The sequence below is a fragment of the Chrysochloris asiatica genome, unplaced genomic scaffold (genome assembly GCF_000296735.1).
Source record: "Chrysochloris asiatica unplaced genomic scaffold, ChrAsi1.0 scaffold00018, whole genome shotgun sequence".
NCBI classification, from domain to species: Eukaryota; Metazoa; Chordata; class Mammalia; order Afrosoricida; family Chrysochloridae; genus Chrysochloris; species Chrysochloris asiatica.
Genome location: NW_006408536.1, coordinates 17,238,317 through 17,262,689, shown reverse-complemented (window position 1 = coordinate 17,262,689; position 24,373 = coordinate 17,238,317). Strand labels below are relative to the sequence as shown.

Sequence of the window (24,373 nt, the reverse complement as noted above, 5' to 3'; positions counted from 1 at the left end):
CATTCACTGTTCCCATGTTCTTGGTCCATGTACAGATTCCTCATGAGCACAATAAAGTGTTCCGGAATACTCATACTTCACAATGTTGTCCATAGCTTGTCATGATCCACACAATCAAAAGTCTTTTGAGTAGTCAATAAAGCATAGGTAAACATCCTTCTGATATTCTCTGCTTTCAGCCAAGATCCATCGGACATCAGCAATGATTTCCCTCCTTCCACGGCCTCTTTTGAATCTGGCTTGAATCTTTGGAAGTTTTCTATAAGTGTATGATTGTAGCCGTTTCTGTATTACCTTTAGTAAAATTTACTCGCATGGGATATCAAAGAGATTGTCTGATGATTTCCACATTCCGTTGGGTCACCTCTCTTTGGAATGGGCACAAATATGGATCTCTTCCAATCACTCGACCAGATAGTTCTCTTCCAGATTTCTTGGCAGAAATGAGTGAGTGCCTCCTCACTTTCTTGAAAGATTTCAATTTTTATTCAATCAATTCCTGGTGCCTTGTTCTTTGCCAATTCCTTCAATGCACATTGGACTTCCTTCTTCAGTATCACTGGCTCTGGATCATATGCTACCTCTTGAAACGGTTGAACATTAACCTATTTCCTTTTGGTAGAGTGACTCTGTGTATTCCTTCCATCTTCTCTTGATGCATTCTGCATCATTCAATAATTTTCCCAGAGAATCTTTCAATAACAAAAGTAGAGGCTTGAATTTTTTCTTCAGTTCCCCCAGACTAAGAAATTCTGAGCATGTTCTTCTTTTTTGATTTTCTGACTCCAGATCTTTGCACATTTTATTGTAATATTTGGCTTTACCTTCTCAATCTTACTTTGAAATTTTCTGTTCAGCTCTTGGACCGCCTCATTGCTTCCATTTGTTTCAGCATATCGACACTGGAGAACAAGTTTCAGCGTCTCTTCTGAAATCCATTTTGACCTTTCATTCTTTCTTATCTTCTTAATAACTTTTTGTGCTTTCTTCATGTATGATGTTCCTGATGTCATCCCACAACTCTTCTGGTCCTCGGTCTTTAGTGTTTAATGTATCAAATCTGTTCTTCAGATGACCTCTAAATGCAAGTGGAATATATTCAAGGTCGGTCGTATTTTGGCTCTCATGGACGTGTTTTCATTTTTTCAACTTCAGTTTGAATTTGAATATAAGTAATTGATGGTCTGTTCCACAGTCTGCCCCTGGCCTAGTGTTCACTGATGATACAGAGCTTTTCCATCGTCTCTTTCCACAGATGTAGTCAAATTGATTTTGATGTATCCCATCTGGTGAGGCCCATGTGTACAGTCGTCTCCTATCCTGTCTAACTAAAGAAGATTTTTAAAATGAACAAATCATTTGTTTTGCAAAATTCTATATCATGTGTTCTCCAGCATCATTTCTATCACCAAGGCCATATTTTCCAACTACTGATCCTTCTTCTTTGCTCCCAACCTTTGCATTCCAATCACCAGTAGTGATCAATACATCTTGATTGAATGTTTGATCGATTGAAGATTGAATACGTTGGTAAATTATTCTAGTTCATCCTCACTGGTGAGGTGAGTAAGTCTGAATAATAGTGGTATTAACTGGGCTTTCCTGTAGGTTAATGGATTGTACCTCATGACTGATCTGGGTATGTTCTTTTTGACAATGAATGCAACACCATTCCTTTTCAATTTGTCATCCCCGGAATAGTAAACCTTGTGGTTGTCAGATTCAAAATGGCCAATAGCAGTCCATTTCAGTTCACTAATGCCTAAGGTATTGATGTTTATGCATTCCATTTCCTTTTTGACGACTTCCAATTTTTCCAGATTCATACTTCATACATTCCATATTCTGATTTTCAATGGATGTTTATAACTGTTTCTATTCATTCTCAGTTGTGATCCATCAGTAAATGAAGGTCCCATTGGCTTTCTCCCACAGGATTTACTCCAATCCCGTCATCACTGTCAACTGTACTTTAAGAGGCAGCTCTTTCCCCATCGCATTTTGAGTGCCTTCCAACCTGAGAGGCTCATGTTCCAGCACTATATCTGACAGAGTTTCTCTGCTACTCATAAGGTTTTCAGTGACTAAATATTCAGAAGTAGTTCATCACTCTTTCTTCCTAGTCTGTCATCGTCTGGAAGCTCATCTGAAACCTGTCCTCCATGGGTGACCTTGCTGGTATTTAAAATACCGGTGGCACAGCTTTCAGAATCACAGCAACTCACTAGCCATCAAAGTACGACAAAGTGACAGATGCGTGGTGGAACATACGTATAGAATCTATATATACCAAGGTAAGTCAGAAAGCATCTCTACAAAATCACTGCAATACTTAAAAAATATATATCAAAATATGGAGCTATTGTTTCTCAACATACCCATCCCCATCTAGGTCTACACACTTCTAAAGCCTATGTTTATATCTCTCTCTTCCCTTAAGAATTCTGAACTCATTCATTTACACCACATCAAAACAATAGTTTTGGCATCCATGAGGAGCTCAAATTGTGTTCTTTTGCAATGTTTCTTGAGTTTGAGGAACAAAATGTCCGAAGAGGCTATAAAGTGGATGGATTAGTATTTCCTAATGAAAGTCTCATATGACAGCCCTTGCTACCCTTGAAAAATAAAATGAGATTTTCATCATCATGATGGAAAACGAGCCTCAGAGCATGTTTTTCGGCCTTTTTCTCACCTACCACTTCTCAATTTACTTAAAAATTCTTTCTAATGTTGTTATTAGTTAGCTCTAACTCATAGCGAATGAATCGGTTCTGACTCACAGCAATCCCGTATAGGGTTTCCAAGGAGCAGCTGGTGGGTTTGAACTGGTGACCCTGTGGTTCCCAGTCCTGTACTGATCCAACAGCAGCACACCAGGGCTCATTCTTCCTAATAAGCCCCCATAATGATCCCATGTGCTTTAAGAAAACCTATCAAGATTACCTCTTTGGGGCACTTCCGGTTGGGGCTACAGTCATGAAAACCAGGTAGGGTATGCTCCGGTGAGAAGGGAGGGGGATCTCATGAAGGAAGCTCTCATAGAACAACTCCAGAGCTCCAGATCTACCATAAGATCCAGGACATCAGTTTCCCGCACTCGCAAATGAAAAAAATCACGATGTTAAGGAAAATACGGGCGAGTTAGGAATCTGGAGACTGCACTCCCTTGGCTACTACCCCACCCTGGCAGAGTTTAGAGGGCAAGGCTAAAGCCAGCTTTCAGCACAAAAAAAAAAAGAGAGAAAGAGAGAGAGAGAGAGAGAAACGTGGGAGACTACACATTTCTCCCCCTCTCTCTCCCTGTCCAATCTTCATTTCTCAGCCCAGACATGAGGCGGGACAGTTTTCCCACGGTACAGAGAGAGGGAGCTTGGCAGCGACTTACGAAATCACCTGCGGACCAACGGATCCAAATGTTCCCCCGCTGAATCCCTCACGACAGTGCACCTTGGAATAGGTTCCAACAGCAGGAGACCCGTGCAGGGTTCCCAGGCTGTGGGACTGAGCGGGGGCAGGGCACCTTGCCTTTCTCCCGGGTTGAGACTTGGGAGTTTCGTGCTATTGTCCTTGCGATCCAAGGCTGCTGTGCTGGCCAAGCTCCCTGCACAGCACCAATTCAAAGCAATCTGTAAAACCCCAGCATAACAGGACTCAACCATCCCAAGAACTGCGCTGTGCACATGCAGATAACTAACTGACCTTCAGAGATGAAAATATTGGACAATCTTTTTCCTATTAGCTCCCCAATATCTACTTGCACACCTCTACTGTAGTGATTAGAGGAGGGGCCTGAGAGAGTGGTCACCCCCACCCCCAGCTGGAGGCTTCTAATTGCACACACACTGACGGTGTAGCATGGTACAGTCGACCACAGCTTCATTTCTGTTCCAAACTGGTGATTTTTATCTATACATTTATATTACTTCTGTTTTTGGTCCTCTTGATCACACATCTTTCCTGGAGGTGGGAGCTTTTACTCCCTATGTTACCCAAGAAGAGGCAGCAATCATGGCCATATAGCCAAGCTATAAGCATACCCCATAATATTCCACCACTGCGACAAGACCCAATAACAACCGCTAAGCATTACATGCAATAAGGGAAGACTATCTTCTGATCATATGCACCAGGAGACGCCCAGTAGGCAAACAACTAACGTTCAATCATTCACTTAAGCTTAAAAAACAAATAATAATAATAACAAAAATAATAACCATGCCGAATAAAAAGCAACATACTGTATCGTAACATGTCCAAAAACAGAACAGTGTAGCTGATACAAATGAGCTGGAGACAGACAAAGGCTTTATAGAGGAGGAAGAGCAGGTTTTGAATATGCCTGAGAAAGAATTCAGAATAATGATATGGAAACAAATTCAAATGCTCTGAAAAGGGGTAGAGGAAAACAAGGAAGAAGTAAGGAAAGTACTACAGGAGCAATCAAATAAGATTGATACAGCATTGGAAACAATTCAAAACCTGCAAAAAAATGTCAGATGATCAATACTAAGATATCAGAAATGGACAATATGCTGAAAGGGATAAGGAGATTAGGAGAGATGGAAGCCAGATCTAGAGAGATGGAAGATAAATCAATCAATACTGCCAAGATAGAAGAACAAGCAGCTAAAAGAATTAAAAAAAAAAAAAATCAGAAAACAGTCTACGATTCATGAAGAGGAATAACGTAAGAATTACTGGCATTACGGAACAGGAAGAATCAGAGAAGTCCACAGAGATGAGATAGTGGAAGAGCTTCTGGAAGAAAATTTCCCTAATTCCTTGAAAGATGAGAAGGTAAACATTCAAGAAGCCAAACGTACCCCAGGAAAAATAGACCCCAAAAGAAACAAACCAAGACATATAATAATCAAGCTCTCTAAAATCAAAGACAAGGAAAGAATACCAAAAACGGCCAGGGAGAAGAGAAATGTCATTTATAAAGGCAAGCAAATTAGATTAAGTTCTGACTATTCAGAACAAGCCATGCAGGCCAAGAAGGCAATGGGGAGACATATACAAAGCCCTACAAGAAAAAACTGTCAACCAAGAATCGTCTATCCAGCAAAACAATCAATCAAATACTGCGATCAAGACATTCCAGGATAAATAGAATCTGAGAGATTTTATCAAAACCAACCCAGCACTTCAAAACATCCTGAAGGGAGTTCTGTGGACTGAAAACCAACAAGAACATACAACAAACAGAGACTAAGAGGCATGGCAACAACACCTGGAACTCACTCAAAAGATAGAGTCCAGAACAGAACAAGCCTACAACAACAAGCTCAAAGGAACTAGGAGGACAACTGAAGACCAAAAATATATCATTGTCAAAGAAGAGACAAACACAGCAACAAGAGACCCAGGTGGTGAGGATGCCAGGTAAATTATAGGATACTATGGATTATCTTAAATGCAGAGAAAAGTTAGTAGACTACAAGGTAACCCCAAAGAAAGTTAATGCTTCACAAATTATCATAAAAATGAATTCCCAAGCAGAACAGGCAAACATGAAAACTAAGAAGAAACTGACAAGAAATAGAGAAAAAACCACAAACCCAACACAAGAAGGCATGCAGAACTAAAGAAAGAATAGTACCACCAAAAAAGTAACATAAAGGCAGCAATTAATTCATGCCTATCAATAATTACATTGAATGTCACTGGATTGAATGCACCAGTGAAGAGACTGAGAGTGGCAGAATGGATAAGAAAACAAGACCCATCAATATGCTGCCTGCAAGAGACACACTTTACACACAAAGACAAAAACTGACTATAAGTTAAAGGATGGAAAAAATTTTACCAAGCTAACTGCAACAATAAACAAGCGAGACTGGCAATAATAATCTCCGACAAAGTAAACTTTAAGATAAAAACCAGCATAAGAGACAAAGAAGGACACTATCTCATGATCAAAGAGTCAACTGAGCAAGATGACATAACCATAATAAATATATATGCTCTCAATGAAAGAGTACCAAGATACATGAAGCAAACCTTAATGGAATTAAAGAAAGAAATAGAAAAATCTACAATTATAGCGGGAGATTTTAACACATCACTCTCTAAAAGGGACACACTAACCAGAAAGAAACTAGACAAAGCTACAGAGAAATTATAAACAACACAATCAACCAACTTGACCTCATAGATGTATACGGAGCATTCAATCCAACAACAACACAATACACATTCTTCTCAGTATGCATGAAACTTTTTCCAGGATTGACCATGTGTTAGGTCACAAAGAAAGCCTCAATAAATTTACAAACACCAAGATACTACATAGCATCTTCTCAGACCACAATGCTATAGAACTAGAAATCAACAATAAGAAGACCAAGGCAATAAAGTTGAATACATGGAAACTGAACACCACCCTGCTGAAAAGTGACTGGATAAAAGAAGAAATTAAACGTGAATTCACAAAGTTCCTAGAAACAAACAAGAACGAAAACATATCATTCCCAAAATCTTTGGGACACAGCGAAAGCAGTCCTGAGAGGACAATTTATTGCGATAAATGCGCACATCCAAAAAGAAGAAAGAACCAAAATCAACACATTAACACAGCATCTTCAACAATTAGAAGCAGACCAACAGAGGGAGCCTACAGTTACCAAAAGAAAGAAAATAATAAAAATAAGAGCAGAAATAAACGAGATGGAAAACCGAAAAACTATAGAAAGAATCAACAGGACAAAAAGCTGGTTCTTTGAAAGGATTAATAAAATTGACAAACCACTGGCAAAACTATTTAAAGAAAACAGGTAGAGGACACAAATAAATCACATTAGAAACAACATGGGTGAAGTTACAACACAAGCAAACAAAATCAAAAGAATAACAGAATACTATGAAGAGCTGTACTCCAACAAATTCGAAAACTTAGAAGAGATGGATATATTTCTAGAAAAACACAACCTACCTAAACTTATTCAGAATGCTTGAACAAACCCATAACAAAAGAAGAAACTGACCAGGTCATCAAAAAACTTCCAACCAACAAAAGCCCAGGCCCAGACGGCTTAAAGGGTGAGTTCTACCAAGCATTCAGAGAAGAACTGTAACCAATTCTACTCCAATTATTCCAGAAAATAGAAGAGGATGGAAAACTTCCTAATATATTATTGGAAGCAAGCATAACCCTCATACCAAAACCAGGGAAGGACATCACTAAAAAAGAAAACTATAGGCCAATATCCCTCATGAACATAGACGCAAAAATTCTCAACAAAATCCTAGCCAGCAGAATCCAACAGCACATCAAAAAAATAATACATCATGACCAAGTGAGTTTCATAAAAGGGATGCAAGGATGATTCAACATCAGAAAAACAATCAACGTAATCGATCCTATAAATAAGAAAAAGTAAAATAACCAAATGATGATACTGATTGATGCAGAAAAGGCAGTTGACAAAAATCTAACATCCATTCCTGATAAAAGCACTCAACAAAGTAGGAATTGAAGGGAAACTCCTCAACATAATCAAGAGCATATATACAAAATCAACAGCCTACATCACTCTCAATGGAGAGAAACTGAAAGCCTTCCCTCTGCGAATGGTAACCAGACAAGGATGCCCTGTATCACCACTCTTATTCAATACTGTGCTGGAAGTTTTAGCCAGAACTATATGGCATGATAGAGAAATTAAAGGCATCTAAATTGGCAAAGAGGAAGTAAAACTCTCCTTATTTGCAGATGATATGATCCTATATGTAGAAAAACCCCAAAGATTCAGTAAAAAACACTACTAGACCTCATCGAAAGATTCAGCAAAGTGGCAGGGTGTAAGACCAACATATAAAAATCAGTTGGATTTCTCTATAGCAACAGCGGTAGTAATGAAAAAGACATTAGGAAAGCAATACCATTTATAATAGCAGCAAAATGGATGAAATATTTAGGAATAAACGTAACCACAGAAACAAAGGACTTATACAAAGAAAATTATAAAACACTACTATAAGAAACCAAAAGAGACCAACAGAAATGGAAGAACATATCATGTTCCTGGATAGGAAGACTCAACATCGTGAACATATCAATACTCCCCAAAGCAATTTACACATACAGTGCAATCTCAATCCAGATTCCAACAACATTCTTCAAAGAGGTGGAAATGACAATTACTAAATTTATATGGAAAGGAAAGAGACCCAAGATAAGCAAAGCACTGCTTAAAAGGAAGAACAAGGTTGGAGGTCTCTCACTCCCTGATTTTAAAATTTACTACATGTCTACAACGATCAAAACAGCTTGGTGCTGGTACAATGAAAGATACATTGATCAATGGAACAGAATCAAGAATCCAGAAATTAATCCAACTACACACAGCCAAATGATTTTTGAGAAAGTGCCTAGGCATATTGCATGGGGAGGAGGCAGTTTCTTCAACAAATTGTGCTGGCAGAACTGGAAAACGATGTGTAAAAGACTGAAACAAGACCTTTGCCTCACACCCTATACAAAAAGGAACTCATCATGGATTAAAGATCTAAATGTGAATCCCCAAATTATGAAAGTCAGCAATGAAAATATAGGGACAAATGTGAGGGCACTAATTCAGGGCATATACAGACTACCACACATTTTGAAAAGTACACAAACAAAAACAGACAAAATAGGTGAGTGGGACATACTAAAAATGAAAAACTTATGTGCATCAAAAGACTTCACCAAAAGAGCAAAAAGGGCACCCACAGAATGGGAAAGAATCTTTTGCAACGACACATTAGATAAGGGACTCATTTCTGGGATCTATAGGAAACTACAACACCTCTACAAGAAAAAGACAAATAACCCAATTAAAAAATGGGCACAGGACATGAACAGACACTTCACCAAGGAGGAGATCCGGGCAGCCAACAAACATATAAAGGAAGGTTCACAATCACTAGCCATCAGAGAGGTGCAAATCAAAACAACAATGAGATATCATCTCACACCAGCAATAACAGCAAAGATCAAAAAGGCAGAGGACAACAAATGCTGGGGAGGAAGTGGAAAGACTGACATTGTTGGTGGGAATGCAAAATGGTCCAACCACTCTGGAAAGCAATATGACGCTTCATCAGAAGGTTGGAAATAGAAATACCGTATGACCCAGCAATTCTTCTACTTGGTATCTACCCACAAGAAATATGAGTCATAGTAGATATATGCATACCAATGTTCATAGCAGCACTATTTACAATAGCAAAACAATGGAGACAACCAAAATGCCCATCAATTGAAGAATAGATAAACAAACTGTGGTACATGCACACAACGGAGTACTACGCTACCTTGAAGAACAATAAGGAAGTTAAAAGCTTAACAAGGATGAATCTTGAGGATATTATGCTGAGTGAAATTATAGTCAGTCACAAAAGGAGAAATACTGCATAAGACCATTTTTGTAAAAGACTAAGGAAAAGAACCCACCCAAAAGGGAGGGGGAAAAATCTAAAAATATAAGTGCTACTCACTGGTAAGTATGGGAAGAGAGGTGGTGAGGGAGAGGGAAGAAAGAGCACAGGGTAGGGAATTGACACAGGAGAGCCTGGCGGGGGTGTTGGCAATACAAAAGAAGGAGGAGGGGTAAAAGAAGAACAAGGGGGGCAAGAGAAAGGTTGGGCAGGTTCAAATTGGCTAGGTGAGACAGAGCTAAATGACAAGGTATGCACAAACCTGGAGTAAAAGGGCTTCAGGATACAGGGATTGAGGCATGGCTTGAAAAAGGAATAGAAGGAAATAATGCTAGGATGCTTGGCTGTCTTTTGAATCTTGGGCTCCCTTTCCTACCATTATGACATAGACACTTGGGCGGGGGGGGGCGGGTGGTAGTGGGAGGGGACAGCCAGAAGCATCAAACAGAAGACATGTAGGCCCAGATCCAACATATAACTAAGTATAATAGGGGGTGGGGAGGTGGGCAGGAAACTGCCCAGATGCAAAACGGCAGGGGAACTATGATTGCATGGACAGAAGGACTCAGGGAGGGAGAGAAGCTGTTTGCTGACAGTCAGGGGGAGCAGGCCTGTGGGGTGTATCCTTTGGTCATTTGATGAGGCACGGAGGGGATTTTAATCACTGCAATGAAATGAAACATGATAGGATGAATGTAAAACTGAAGTGGGACAGAGGCAAATAATGAGGTATGCAAAACCTTGAAACAACAGGGCTCTGGGATACAGAGATGGAAACATGGTTTGAATGGGGAAAAGGGGGTTACTAACGTAAGATACTTGGCTGTCTGTTGAATCTTCGTTTCCCTAGCATACCGCTATAAAATAGACACTGGAGGGGGAGAGAAAGGATTAGCCAGAAATACTACCATAGAAAGCTTGTAAGTCCATCTTCTGCCAATAACTGATTGGAATACCTAAAAGGGAGATACAACGTGCCCAGCGAAGGAGGCTTCCTGCAGAGCCCCTGCATTACACAAGACCATAGATGGAATCCTGAACAGCATTCAGAGTCTTCTGAGGGGAAAGGTCCACTTGAAAGGACAAGCAGACCAGCCTGGAGTGGCCAGAAGCACAGAACATACATCCTGAAAGGAAGACTGACAAGAAAAACACAAAACAATATAGGCAGGCTAACTGATTACCACAACAACAAACAAGTAGCTTGCCCAGGAGACATCAAGGCAAGTGGTCGGGTTCCCCTCAAGGCAAACCCCCTTCTAAGATGGGAATGCATGCTCTGATTGATGACCACTTTCATCACCAACAAGGGGCAGTGAGGGAAAAACAGCAATGAAGCTACGAACTAAGCCCTACAATGTTCAAGAGACTCCTGTGAACCCAGATGGAGACCTGGTTGGCCAGCAGTATACCAAGTCCAGAGGACTCTTGGACCCAGAGTGAGTGACATAGTCACAGAGGACTTAAGTGGAGAGTGAAGCGTCCAGCTGATAAGAAGAGAGGGCACATGCATAATAAGTATACCCACACTTGCAGATAATACCCACTTGACCTGGCTTCAATGGCTGGATGATCAGAGCTCAATGAGAAGAAGAAAGAAGAGGGAAAAAATAATAATCTTATACAATTTGATGAATTTGACACACACCTATGGAAGCATAGCTCAAAAGAGTGAATCAATCTTCACAGTGAGGATCATTCCCACCTCCTCCGAACATGGACAGGACAAGGATGGGCAATTTGGACATTGCTGCCCAGAATGGGGGGGCTATAGAGGCAAGAAGTGACTGGTTTACAAGCTTTCAAGAGGGAACCTAGATTCAGAGGGCATGGAGCAAGGTAGAATCTCCACTGAGTAGTATCCATTCTGCCTAGTCAGGGCTGATGAAAGGAGATGTGGATAGGTCTCATGTGCTACAATAGCGAATAATTGTTATCAGGACTGATTGTAAGGGCTGGAAATGTAAAGGTAGACATTTTGGGGCAACTGGAGGGGAGTAATTAACCTTACAGTCTAGGAACGGAGGTTCCTGGGACCATCAAAAGAGAAGAGCAGAGAACGGAACCATACCCAGAGAAGCAGTGATGCCAGGGATGGAGGCAGAGATGATGACGTGGGGAGATGGAACGGCTGGAGATTTTGGACCTGGAGAGAGAGAGAGGAGGTGTGTGGACAACAGGGGGGCAGGCTTACAGGGTATACCCTTTGGTTGATCAATGATGCATGGAGGGGATTATAACCATGGCAAGGAAACGATATACGACGGGATCAATGTGAAGTTGATGTCCTCCCACGTAAAGTAGCACATAATTCACAATAAACGTTAAAAAAAAAAAGATTACCTCTTTGGATCCACCCCCCCCGCCAATAAAAAAGTTGCCATAACCTCTGAGCTGTCTTCTCTGTAACTGGCAGATCGCCTAAAAAACCAGTGTTTTGATGGTGCTTTTTTAAAAAAAAACAAAAACATCCTAACGAGACTAAGACAAGTGTATTACTTAGAAAACTTGTTTGCAGTCAAGACCTAATTGCAGAGGCATGTTTCAACATGTTTTGTTTGGAATAAACCTGTGCCATGCATGGGTTTGAACTAGAAGCCTACTAGCGATACTTTTTGACTTGTTCTCATACTTTCTCTCAATCTTATAGCTCAATTAGTAAGAATAAGGAAGACCATAGAAGAATTGATGCTTTTGAGTTATGGTGTTGGAGAAGAATATTGAAAGTGCCATGGGCTGCCAAAAGATTCGTTTTGGAAGAAGTGCAGCCAGAGTGCTCTTTGGAGGCCAAGATGGCCAAACTCTGTCTCTTGTACTTTGGACATATTGTCAGGAGGGACCAGTCGCTGGAGAAGGATACCATGTTTGGTAAAGTGGAGAGTCAGAGAAAAAGAGGAAGACACCAACAAGATGGATTGGCCAAGTGGCAGCATCGATGGACTCAAGCATGGCAACAGTAGTGAGGCTGGCCCAGGATCGCGCAGTGTTTCGTTCTGCTGTGCATAAAGTTGCTATGAGTCGGTACCAACTCAATGGCACCTAACAACAACAACAACCTTACATATAAGGAAATGGAGACCCAGTGTAGTTCAATAACTTCTCCGCGGGCACAAAGCTAGTTAATGGAAGAACTTGAATTAAAATTCAGATGCTTTCAGTGTAGATTACATTTGACAAACTACAACTGGGCTGTTTCCAGTACAATGCCTCTTCATGAGGATCCGTGGCGGTGCAGTGATTAAGCACTCAGCTGCCAACTGAAAGGTCTGAAAGAGAATGATGTGGCAGGTAGTCTGCTTCCATAAAGAATGCATCCTTGGAAACACTATGGGGTAGTTTTGTTCTGTCTTACAGAGTCACTGAGTTAGAGTCGACTCAATGGCCGTAGTTAGTTTAGCTTGTTCACGTGTACTTTAGCAAAGATGTCATGGCATCACATCTTTCCTTTTCAAAGAAACTGATTGAGCAGTTACATTACAGGGGATAAACTGACTGGAAAGAGGATTCCAGGTAGACGATTGTTATACTAAACCAGAGAAGGGGTTAATACGGTTCTGAAGCAGGGTAGTGACAAGGGGATTGAGAACAATAGATTAGAGACTTCAGCGTAAAACAGAGGATACAGGGTTAATGGGGGGGAAATTGTGGGTGACAGAAAAATCTAGAGAAAAGCGAGTAACTATAAAGGTGATGCCAAACCTTCACACTTGAGCAGAATGAGAATTAAAATCCCTGGTCTTAAACAGATTGTGGTAGTACTATATACTCCCAGACTGAGCAGTATCTGGCTGAGCAACTATGAAGCTGTGACACTTGAGAATGTCAGCTACTCTTAAAAGACCTACATACACTGTAGAATACACATTGGACTGCTAACTGAAAGGCTGGTAGCCCAAACCCACCAGCTACTACTTGGAAACTCTCTACAGGGTCTCTAAGAATCAGAACCAACTCAATGGTACTTAACAACAGCACAATCCTTCCACGATCAGCAGACCATGTATAACTTTCATACATCAGATGGAACTGGGATGAATCTCTACTATAAAAAGAAATCCAAAAGTTTTCTTGTTTCAGAGACCAGAGGTAAGAAAGCAGCCTTTGGTTCTGAACTACACCCATCCTCTTATTCAGATATGTCTTCTGGAAGACATACAACCATAGCTCAAATGTTAAATACAAGCAGATCACTCATTTGTTACCCCTTTTAATGACTGCAACAAGAAATCTTTATCATGATAACCAATGTGCTCAAAATGCTGTAACTTGCTAGGTCAATATTTAAAAACATACTTCAATCTGATAAAAATACGTAACTCTGATCTAATCACAAAGAAACCAAACATAACCTACTGGTTTTGATTCTCAGGTTCATTATGAATATAACAAGAAATTATTTTCCCATTCTGAATGAATAAAATTACTATGTATGATAAATTTCTAATTAAACTAGTTCATTGTTCCTAAATGTTTACTTTGAGGAGGATACTTGGAAGAACTCTGAATTAATTTAATTGTAAAGTGTACCATAAAACAGCAACAAAATATAAAAATTTATATCTTCTCTCACCTGATTTAGAGTTTTGGCGTGGCACTGTAGTTATAATAAACACTGCACTGCTACCCACAAGGTCAAACCCACTAGCTGTTCCTTGGAAACCCTATACAGGGTCACTACGAGTCAGAACTGACTTGACAGCACTTAACAACAACAAACAACTCACCTGATTTATCATTATCATGCTCCACAGGGCTATGAGTATTACTCCTGTAAGAACTAAAAGGTTGGCTACTCAAAAGATTATCACACTGCAGACTCTGGCAGAAGGTCTCAAGAAAACGAAGAGCAAATGATGCACTGTTTACTGGAGGGAGCTGGACAGAATGATTTTCACCATCAAAGGAGGCTATTGGGGAAAAGATGGTATCAAACTCAACTCAGAAAGATGAGAAATACAACACTGATTTTAAAAAAGCTACAAATCAAGCTGAGAAAAGAATTAAGTCTGATTTGCAGTTTTAATAACTCAGTTTATTACGGAATCATCTTAAATTATAAAAAAGTTTCTTTCATTCAAGCATAATAGCCTGTGTTGGTAAACGCATTCTCATTTAATACTATTCATTCATAACAACAGAAACCCACTGATCTATAGGAATATTTCCTCTATTACACGTAGTCCATGGATATAAATATTGTATCTGATCACACAATCATGGAAGTCAGCCAAACCCTATCCAACAGATAAGTTTATTATCAATAAAAATTAAAATATCTACAGAAGTACTTCTGTCTATAATGAGCTGTAAATTTTGCCTCAATTTACAGTACCACTGGCATCATTTATTTTGAAAGTAAAATTAAACTTTCCATAGGAGGATTAAACTTCCATATATCATAAGCTATGAAAGTTTTCATTATAAATAGTACAGTGTATCAATAATAAACATTATAAATAGTTGATAGAATGGAAATATATATTACAGAGTCCTTGCCTTCTCAAATACAAAAAATAAGTTTAATAGAAGAACAGATGACTATACCAGTTATCACTTCTCCACCACGATGATCTGGCTTAAGGAATCCAAAAACAGTCTTAGTTTGAAGGGCACAATCTACACAAGCCTGCACAGTTCGCCGGAGTACAACATTCACGGGGCCAGGGCCAAAGTGATCAGGCAGTTGCTGGATTCTCTTCTGATCCAGGTGAGGGCCAGAGTTTCCATGTTTATTTACATAGACACAGACTTGGAGGAAAATACATATAAAGATACAATAAATAATGTGAGTGGTTCAAAAGAACTTTGTGAAATACTACATAATCAATTACTAAGCACAATAGCTACTTCCCTCAAAGAAAACTCAAATCATAGTTACTATCTATGATCATTTCTGCTTCCTAAAACTATGTATGTAAAAATGTTTTCACATTTGGGTAAGGACACTAAACATACAAATAATCAAAATGATTATTTAATTTTCTATAATTTTTGCCAAACTGATTATAGTAAAACTACAGAAGTTTTAGGAGCATCACATTCTCATATTATATAAAATGAGATAAAGATGAATATGTTCATCTTTTAATTGTACATACAGTATGATAATTTTCTTTCCAAACTGCTCATGTTTGCACAGCCCCTTTTGGAGTGAATTAATTTAAAATCACCACTGTTGTGACTTAATAGTATTTTATGAAGTAACCAAATAATTTAGATTATATGTCACAATAAGTTCCAATGGCACAGAGAACTTTTTTTCATTTACATTAAGTGGGGGGAAAAAATGTCCCTTCTATATATGCTGAGGATCACTGAATGAAAAACAAAAAAAACATTCTTTCCTTAGAATAATGAAAGCATATAATATAGAAGCAATTAATCTGTAATCACACAATTGTCAAGTGTCAATAATTTGTCTTCACTGAGAAAAGCAGATAAAAAATGCAACAACATTAAGTTACTTTATTAAAAGCCATTCACAAAACTCAAACCAGTAGTGATGACAGAATGGACAAAGTTCTACTAAACAAAAGCGATACAAAAAAGGGATTTAAATGTTCTATCTCTTTTGCATGATAAGTTTTTTAACTAGTCTCTCCTGTTGATGGATTACAATCAGAAATAATATTTGTACACTGATAAAATAAGATATGGCAAAATAAGTAGTAATTTTTTTCCCTTTGGAATAATTTTATTCCAAAAATTATACATTTTTTTCATTCAGTAAAGAAAAATTTTGGGAAAATATCCAGAGAATAGAAAAGCATAAAGGGAGCACGGATCTAGGAGATGAAGCAATATAGCATACTTTACAATAGGTAAATGTGGAAAGGATACTAAGCAAAAGGAATCTATTTGCCTGGGTCTGTATTGTTTCATACTATTCACACAAAGAACAATTTAAAGTCACCGTGCCCCTTGACAGAGAAGGTTGTTGTCAGGTGCAATCGAGTTGGAACCGACTCATAGCGACCCCATGCACAGCAGAACAAAGGTAGGGCCTAACATAAAAATATACTTTTAAAAGACATTTAAAAACTTTGTGGTAGTTTTAAAAACACAGGCAATATTAATGAGACAAAATAATTGTGAAATGAGATAAAGGGAAAACAAGTATAGACTTGACAGGTAAAATTTTGTGAATCTCAGATACTTTTAAGGGTATAGACTTTTCAAGGGTTAAGTGTTAAGATTACTTTAAGGGTATTGACTTTTCCAGTGACTCATGTGTTTAAACAGACTGTTCCTTAAATATCAGTTTGAACAATTATAATTTCAAAATGCCATAGTATAAAAAAATGCTAATGAAAATGTTTACTATTATCTTTTTTTTCTATTTCCAGGACCTGAAAGACACTTAAAACCACAGAGAATAATAGAGTAATAGCTTTATAATCTTTTTTAAAAATATTAATTTACCTGTAGACATCACTATTTTAGATGTCCCAGGAATGGCATCCTTATCATATGAAGGACTTCCAAGGTCATTGGCCACTGAATTTACATAAGTTGCAGATGTAGAACACAAAGCAGGAAGATTGTTTTCCTGTTGTTTTTTTCAAATGAGAGAACACAATTATACATTATCCTTAAAATTCCTCAATAAGAGAGTCTGAAAAGTATTTGCATCATTAGTTAATGAAATTACAAGTTATTAGGATCCCTTATAGGGTTAAGAACCCATGAACGTATCATGTATTAGAGTTATTTTCTAACCTGCACTTCTCAGATGCCCTAGGAACTGTACAGGTCAGTAGGGAAAGAGCAGGAGATTGGGATTTCCAGCCCTACCCACTGCTCCTAGGGATCACATCTAAGGCAAAATAGTTAATTCTGTAAATCTTGATTTACATTTTTAGATTTGTTGTAAGACAAGTATTTTTGCACTGTGGTGGCTCTGTAAAATAAGGACAGGACGGCAAACTACTATGTTAGCAGTTCAAGCCCACCAGCTGCTATGAATTAAAAATAACGGGGGGGACGCTTTCTGATCCTGCAAACATTTGCAGCCTTGGAAACCCTGTAACAAAGGGTCACTGTAAGTGGGAACGATCTCTAAGGCACTTAGCAACAAAGAAAACTATCTGTATTCCAGAACAAAATATAACCAAAGACAAAGCAAAACAAACCAACAAGGTAAAGGAGAGAGTTCATGTTCATAAAGCAGTCTTTTACTGTATTTACCCAGCATTTCTTCATATTGCACATAGCAATTTTGACGAAATTACAAGTGGTTTCCTGAAGTCCATACAATATTATTATATGTATTGTATATAACAACCAAATGTCTCCTGGAACTGTTAGTCATTACTAGTGCTTTGTTTTTTTGTTTTTTTTTTAAAGTATTTTATACCAACTCTTGGGATTTTCTAGGAGATACCTTCAAACAGAACTCTCCATCATTACAGAAGTGGTTCTAGTACATAGTAAAAGGTAATGAAAAATGACATTTAAAAGGCAGGACAAAGGAGAAAAATTAGGATAAGGTTCAATGTTGTCTGATATCTTTATTTAAAGTAATGAAGGCCATTTCACGGAATTCCATTAAATTCTGTTATTTTTAGAGCTGGATTACAATTATTATGTTGATATAATCTTGTTCTTTCAATATTCCAAAAATCTAAATCCTTTGACTTGAGACATACCGAGATAGTATGTCTGCATTAACACTGCAAATTGAACCTCAAGGTCAGCAATTCAAAACTACCAGCCATTCCATGGAAGAAAGATGAGGATTTCTGCTCCTGTAAAGATTTACAGTCTCAGAAACCCTGTACAGGGTTACTATGGGTTGGAACCGACTCCACAGGCACACCACCACCATCACACATTTACTTAGAAAATGTGCTTCCTATAATGCTTAAAGAAAGAAAGAAAATGTGCATCTATAATGCTTAAAGGAGCTCTGGTAGCACAGTGGTTATGAGTCGGGCTGGCAATCTCAAGGTCAGCAGTTCGAAACTACCAGCGGTTCCATGGGAGAAAGATGAAGCGTTCTGCTCCCATAAAGATTTACAGCCTCAGAAACCCTCTGCAGGGTCACTGTGGGTTGGAACCAGCTCCATGGTACTCAACAACAACAATAATACTTGAGCAAAGGAAGAAAATGAAAGTGGAGTCTTTGGCAAGAATAATTCTTACGCTAGTTCAAAGATTTTTCTGAATAACTGAACTATGAAAACAGCAGTACTGAAACAGAGACATGGTTGATTGTATGAGAATCTTCACATTTATATGATGAAATAATAAAGTTAAGCATTTCAAAGGAAATTAGCCAAACTTGAGGTTCAAACAGACCGTTTGGTTGATTACTTGTCCTACAGCACACTAGGACTCCTGAGGCACAAACAAACTAAATGAACATAAAAATTTCCATGCAATATTTCCACAGTGGTTTTGAAGAAGTCAAACACTATTAAAAGTTTTACGTTTACTCAAAAGAAAATATCAATCTCAACAACTGTGAGGGTTAAAGAGACTTACCTCATACACTCTTATTACAATCTTAAAGGGCTTCATCATTCTCTCACTAAATTTCTAAATTGTTATCTTATAAATAAGATACTACACATAGACATAAATTATAAATTAGAGAGTATGAGATATAACTAACCTTTTGGACTTTTTTCTTTGATGTATTATTTTTAAGAGAACTGCCCTTCTTGAAGACTGAAGTCTGTCCAGGTGATTTAGTCCGACCTGATTTCTTGGCCTGCTGTGTTGGTGATACTGCTTCAGTTTTCTGTGGAGACTGCATTGAACGTCGGGCCACTTTGGAAGGGGAAGATTGTATTCTTGCAATGTTTTTTGTAATGGAAACTTAGGGGAAAGAAACACAACACACATACACATTAACGTCAATTCTATAAGGCATTGTCTTCTTATGACTCTAATGAAATTTAACTCAACTTTTTAAAAATACTCCCAAAGGTTATTCACTGAAAATAAAGAAACATTTTAAAATGAAGTTTTAAGCTTTTTAAGATTTCATATTATCAGGAACTTGAGAATAACATACATGACACACCATCCATAAGTCAACCCAAATATAGGAGTATCCAAAAAAACAAACTGATAACTCTGATAGTTTACAGGTTTGTTTTATTTTAGATACTAGTCTGTCAGTACGTTGTACAATGGTGGATTGTATGTTGCTATGATTCTGGAAGCTATGCCACAGGTATTTCAAATATCAGCAGGGGTCCTTTGGTGGACAGGTTTCAGCTGAGCTTCTAGATGAAGACAGACTAGGAAGAAAGACAAATGGACTACTTTTGAATATTTAGTCACTGAAAATCTTATGAACAGCAGTGGAACACTATCAATACCAGAATTTTGAATGTTGAAACATAATAAAAAGTGCCAGAAAATTATCAAATATAGTGCCGGATACTCAGCCCCTCAGGTTGGAAGGCACTCAAAATACAAATGAGGAAGAGTAGCCTCTGCAAAGTAGAGGTGACCATGATGACATGAATGCAGTAATCCTTAGGACCTTCATGGGGCACAACTCAAAATGAAGAGAAACTGTAAACATCATTAATAATCAGCACATGGAATGTACGAAGTATGAATTTAGGAAAATTATAAATTGTCAAAAATGAAATGGAATATATTAAGCAACAAAATCCTAGGCATAAGTGAGCTGAAATGGATTGGTACTGGCAATTTTGAATCTGACAATCACAGTTTACTATGCATGGAATGACAAATTGAAGAGGAATGGTGTTACATTCATCATCAAAAAGAACATATCAAGATCTGCCTTGAAGTTACAACACCTTCAATATGCATTACACCTCAACATAAATAAAACAAAAATCCTCACAAACTGGACCAATAAATATCAGGATAAATCAAGAAAATGTTGAAGTGGTCAAGGATTTCATTTTTCCTCCAATATCCATTGAAGCAGCAGTCAAGCCATCAAACAACATATTTAATTGGGCAAAAGATCTCTTTAAAGTGTTAAGAAAGCAAATATGTCACTGAGGATTGCAGTGCTCTTGACCTAAGTCATGGTATCTTCAACTGCTTTTTATGCATGAGAATGCTGGACAATGAATGAGAAACACTGAAGAAATAATACCTTGGCATTATGGTGTTGGAATATTAAATACACCATGGACTGACAAAAAACCCCAACAAATCTGTCTTGGAAGAAGTAAGTATAGCCAGTCTTCCTTCACATCCACTAGAATGGCTATATTAAAAAAATGGAAAAACAAGTGTGAACAAGGATGTACAGAAATTATAACCCAATGTGCAATTGCACAGCCACTTTGGCAGTTGCTCAAAGACTTACAGAATTATAACATGATCCAGTAACTAGACTCCTAGATATATTGTTGTTGTTGTTAGGTGCCACCAAGTCGGTACCAACTCATAGCAACCCTGTTCACAACAGAACGAAAACAGTGCCCAATCTTGGGACAACCTCACTATTGTTGCCATACTTGATGCTGCCACTTGGCCATTCCATCTCACTGGGAGTCTTCCTCTTTTTCTCTGACCCTCTACCTTACCAAACATGATATCCTTCTCCAACGACTGGTCCCTCCTGACAATATGTCCTAAGTATAAGAGACGAAGTTTGGCCATCCTGGCCTCCAAGGAGCACTCTGGCTATACTTCTTCCTACAAAGATCTGTTGGTTCTTTTGGCAGCCCATGGCACTTTCAATATTCTCCTCCACCACCATAACTCAAAAGCATCAATTCTTCTACGGTCTTCCTTATTCATTGTCCAGCTTTCACATGCAAGTTCAAGCTGAAGCTGAAGAAAATCAAAGTAAGTTCACAAGTGCCAAAATACAACCTTGAGTATATCCCACCTGGAATTAGAGACAAATTCAAAAATGAATTTGACTCACTGAATACTAATGACCAAAGACCCTAAGAGTTGTGGGATGACATCAAGCAATTAAAGGCTCACTAAAAAGACAAGACGGTGGATACGGTAGACGTGCAGTGAGGAGTTCCGTCAGCAACAACACAGAATACCGGACCAAGAAGGCTCAGGGGATGGTGCTAGAACTCTGAATCACATATAAAGGAATATTTAGAAGCTTGGAAGGCTTACAACTAGGGGAAATTGTAGCAGAATCAAGAAATCCATTGCTTTCTAATTCAAGATGCTCAGCTTCTCCTGGAGGCACCATCTTGGCACAGCCCAAGCGGGAGAAGGATCAGAATAGCCACGGACACCTGACAGAACCATGGAGATACAGTTGTGGACATTCTTTTTTTTTGGTATCTGTTCATTGGTCTCTGACTTCGCACCTCCATTGAGGAGACTAGAGGGGGTGCCTGAGTGAATGGACACCCCACTCACTACCCATGCGAACAGATCTCCTCAAAATTTAAAGTGACATATTCCACTTAAAACCAAATGGCCAACATTCGTCTGTCAGTTTATATCGTACTGTGGTGGCTTGTGAGTTGCTGTGATTCTGAAAGCTATGATACTGATAATTTAAATACCAGCAGGGACACCCAGGGTGGATAGGTTTCAGATGAGCTTCCAGATGAAAACAGACTAGGAAGAAGGAATGACTAACTACTTCAGAATATTTACTCACTGAAAACCTTATGAATAGCAGAGAAACACTGTCAGATATACTGCTGGAAAATGAGCCCCCCAGGTTGGAAGTCACTCAAAATGCAACTGGGGAAGAGCTGCCTCCTCAAAGTAGAGTTGACCGAAATGATACAAATGGAGTAAAGCCCATGGGAGAAAAGCCCACGGGACCGTTATTTACTGATGGGGCACAATTCAAAATGAAGAGAAACAGCTTTCAGCATCCACTGAAAATCAGAACATGGAATGCATGAAGTATGAATCTGGAAAAATTGGAAGTTCTCAAAAATGAAACGGAATGCATAAACATCGATGTCTTAGGACATTCGTGAGCTGAAATGCACTGGGATTGGCCATTTTGAATCTGACAAGAACATGGTTTACTATACCGGGAATGACAAATTGAAGAGGAATGGTGTTGCACTCACTTCCAAAAATTATATATCCAGGTAAGTCATGAAGTACAACGCTGTCTGTAGTAGAATAATATCCATGTGCCTACAGGGAAGCCCAGTTAATACCACTACTATTCAAATTTAAACACCAACCACTAAAGCCAGTGAGGATGAAAAAAAAGAATTCTACCAACTTCTGCAATCTGAAATCGATCAGACAGGCAATCAAGAAGTACTGATCATTACTGGTGATTGGAATGCAAAGGTTGGGAGCAAAGAAAAAGGAACAGTCATTGGGAAAATATGGCCTTGGTGACAGAAATAATGCTGGAGAGAGCATGATATAATTCTGCAAAACCAATGATGTGTTCATTCAAATTTCTTCTTTAGACAGCATAAGAGACAAATATACGCATGGGCCTCACCAGATGGAATACACAGAAATCAAATTGACTACATCTGCGGAAAGACACTGTGTCTTTCAGTGAAAACAATGGAAGGGGAAGACTGTGGAACAGACCATCAATTACTTGTATGCAAATACAAACTGAAGCCGAAGAAAACGAAAACAAGTCCATGAGAGCCAAAATATGACCTTGAATATATCCCACCTGAATTTAGAGTCAGCTGAAGAACAGATTTGATACATTAAACACTAAAGACTTAAGACCAGAAGAGTTGTGGGATGACATGACAAACACCCTACATGAAGAAAGCAAAAAGTCATTGAGAAGACAAGGAAAAGGTCAAAATGGATGTCAAAAGAGACACTGAAACTTGCTCTCCAGTGTAGAGATGCTAAACCAAATGGAAGAAATGAGGAGGTACAAGAGTTGAAGAGAAAATTTCAAAGATCAGCTCGAGAAGATAAAGCCAAATATTACAATAAAATATGCACAGATCTGGAATCAGAAAATGAAAAAGGAAGAACATGCAAAGCATTTCTCAAGCTGGGGGAACGGAACTGAAGAAATAATTCAAGCCACTACTTTCATTATTGAAAGATTCTCTGGGCAAATTATTGAAGGATGCAGAAAGCATCAAGAGAAGATTTTAGTACAGAGTCAACTGTACCAAAAGGAAATGGTTAATGTTCAACTGTTTCAAGGGGTAGCATATGATCAAGAGCCAATGATACTGAAGGAAGAAGTCCAAGGCGCATTGAAGGAATTGGCAAAGAACAAGACACCAGGATTTGATGGAATAAAAATTGAAATCTTACAAGAAAGTGAGCTGGCACAGGAGGCATTCACTCAGCTATGCCAAGAAATTTGTAAAACAACTATCTGATTGACTGATTGGAAGAGACCCATATCTGTGCCCATTCCAAAGACAGGTGACCCAACAATCTCTTTGATATCCCATGCAAGTAAAGTTTTGCTAAAGGTAATACAGAAACGGCTACAATCATACATTGATAGAGAACTTCCACAGGTTCAAGCCAGATTCAGAAGAGGCCGTGGAAGGAGGGATATCATTGCTGATGTCCGATGGATCTTGGCTGAAAAGCAGAGAATATCAGAAAAATGTTTACCTGTGCTTTATTGACTATGTAAAGGCTTTCGATTGTGTGGATCATGACAAGCTATGGACAAAATTGCGAAGTACGAGTATTCCGGAACACTTAATTGTGATCATGAGGAATCTGTACCTGGACCAAGAAGCATTTGTTTGAACAGAACCTGGGAACACTGAATGGTTTAAAATTAAAAAAGGTGTACAAGGTTGTATTCTTTCACCATACTTATTCAACCTGTATGCTGAGCAAATAATCCGAGAAGCTGGGTTCTATGAAGAAAAATGTGGTATCAGGATTATAGGAAGACTCATTAACAACCTGCGGTATGCAGATGACACAACCTTGCTTGCTGAAAGTGAAGAGGACTTAAAAACATTTACTGATGAAGATCCAAGAGCACAGCCTTCGGAATGGATTACATCTCAATGTAAAGAAAACAAAAATCCTCACC

General features: G+C 38.6%; 1 protein-coding gene across 1 annotated transcript in view; it reads right to left on the bottom strand.

Moving 5' to 3' along the window:
• SCML2 (sex comb on midleg-like 2 (Drosophila)) overlaps positions 1 to 24,373 on the bottom strand; it is an 84,822-nt gene that overhangs the window by 24,235 nt on the left and 36,214 nt on the right. Inside the window, exons 5-8 of the mRNA XM_006835595.1 lie at positions 19,043 to 19,248; positions 16,849 to 16,975; positions 14,971 to 15,174; positions 14,151 to 14,333 (exon numbers count right to left, since the gene is read on the bottom strand). Of these exons, the coding sequence (XP_006835658.1) occupies positions 14,151 to 14,333; positions 14,971 to 15,174; positions 16,849 to 16,975; positions 19,043 to 19,248 (720 nt within the window). The remainder of the gene's footprint in view (positions 1 to 14,150; positions 14,334 to 14,970; positions 15,175 to 16,848; positions 16,976 to 19,042; positions 19,249 to 24,373) is intronic.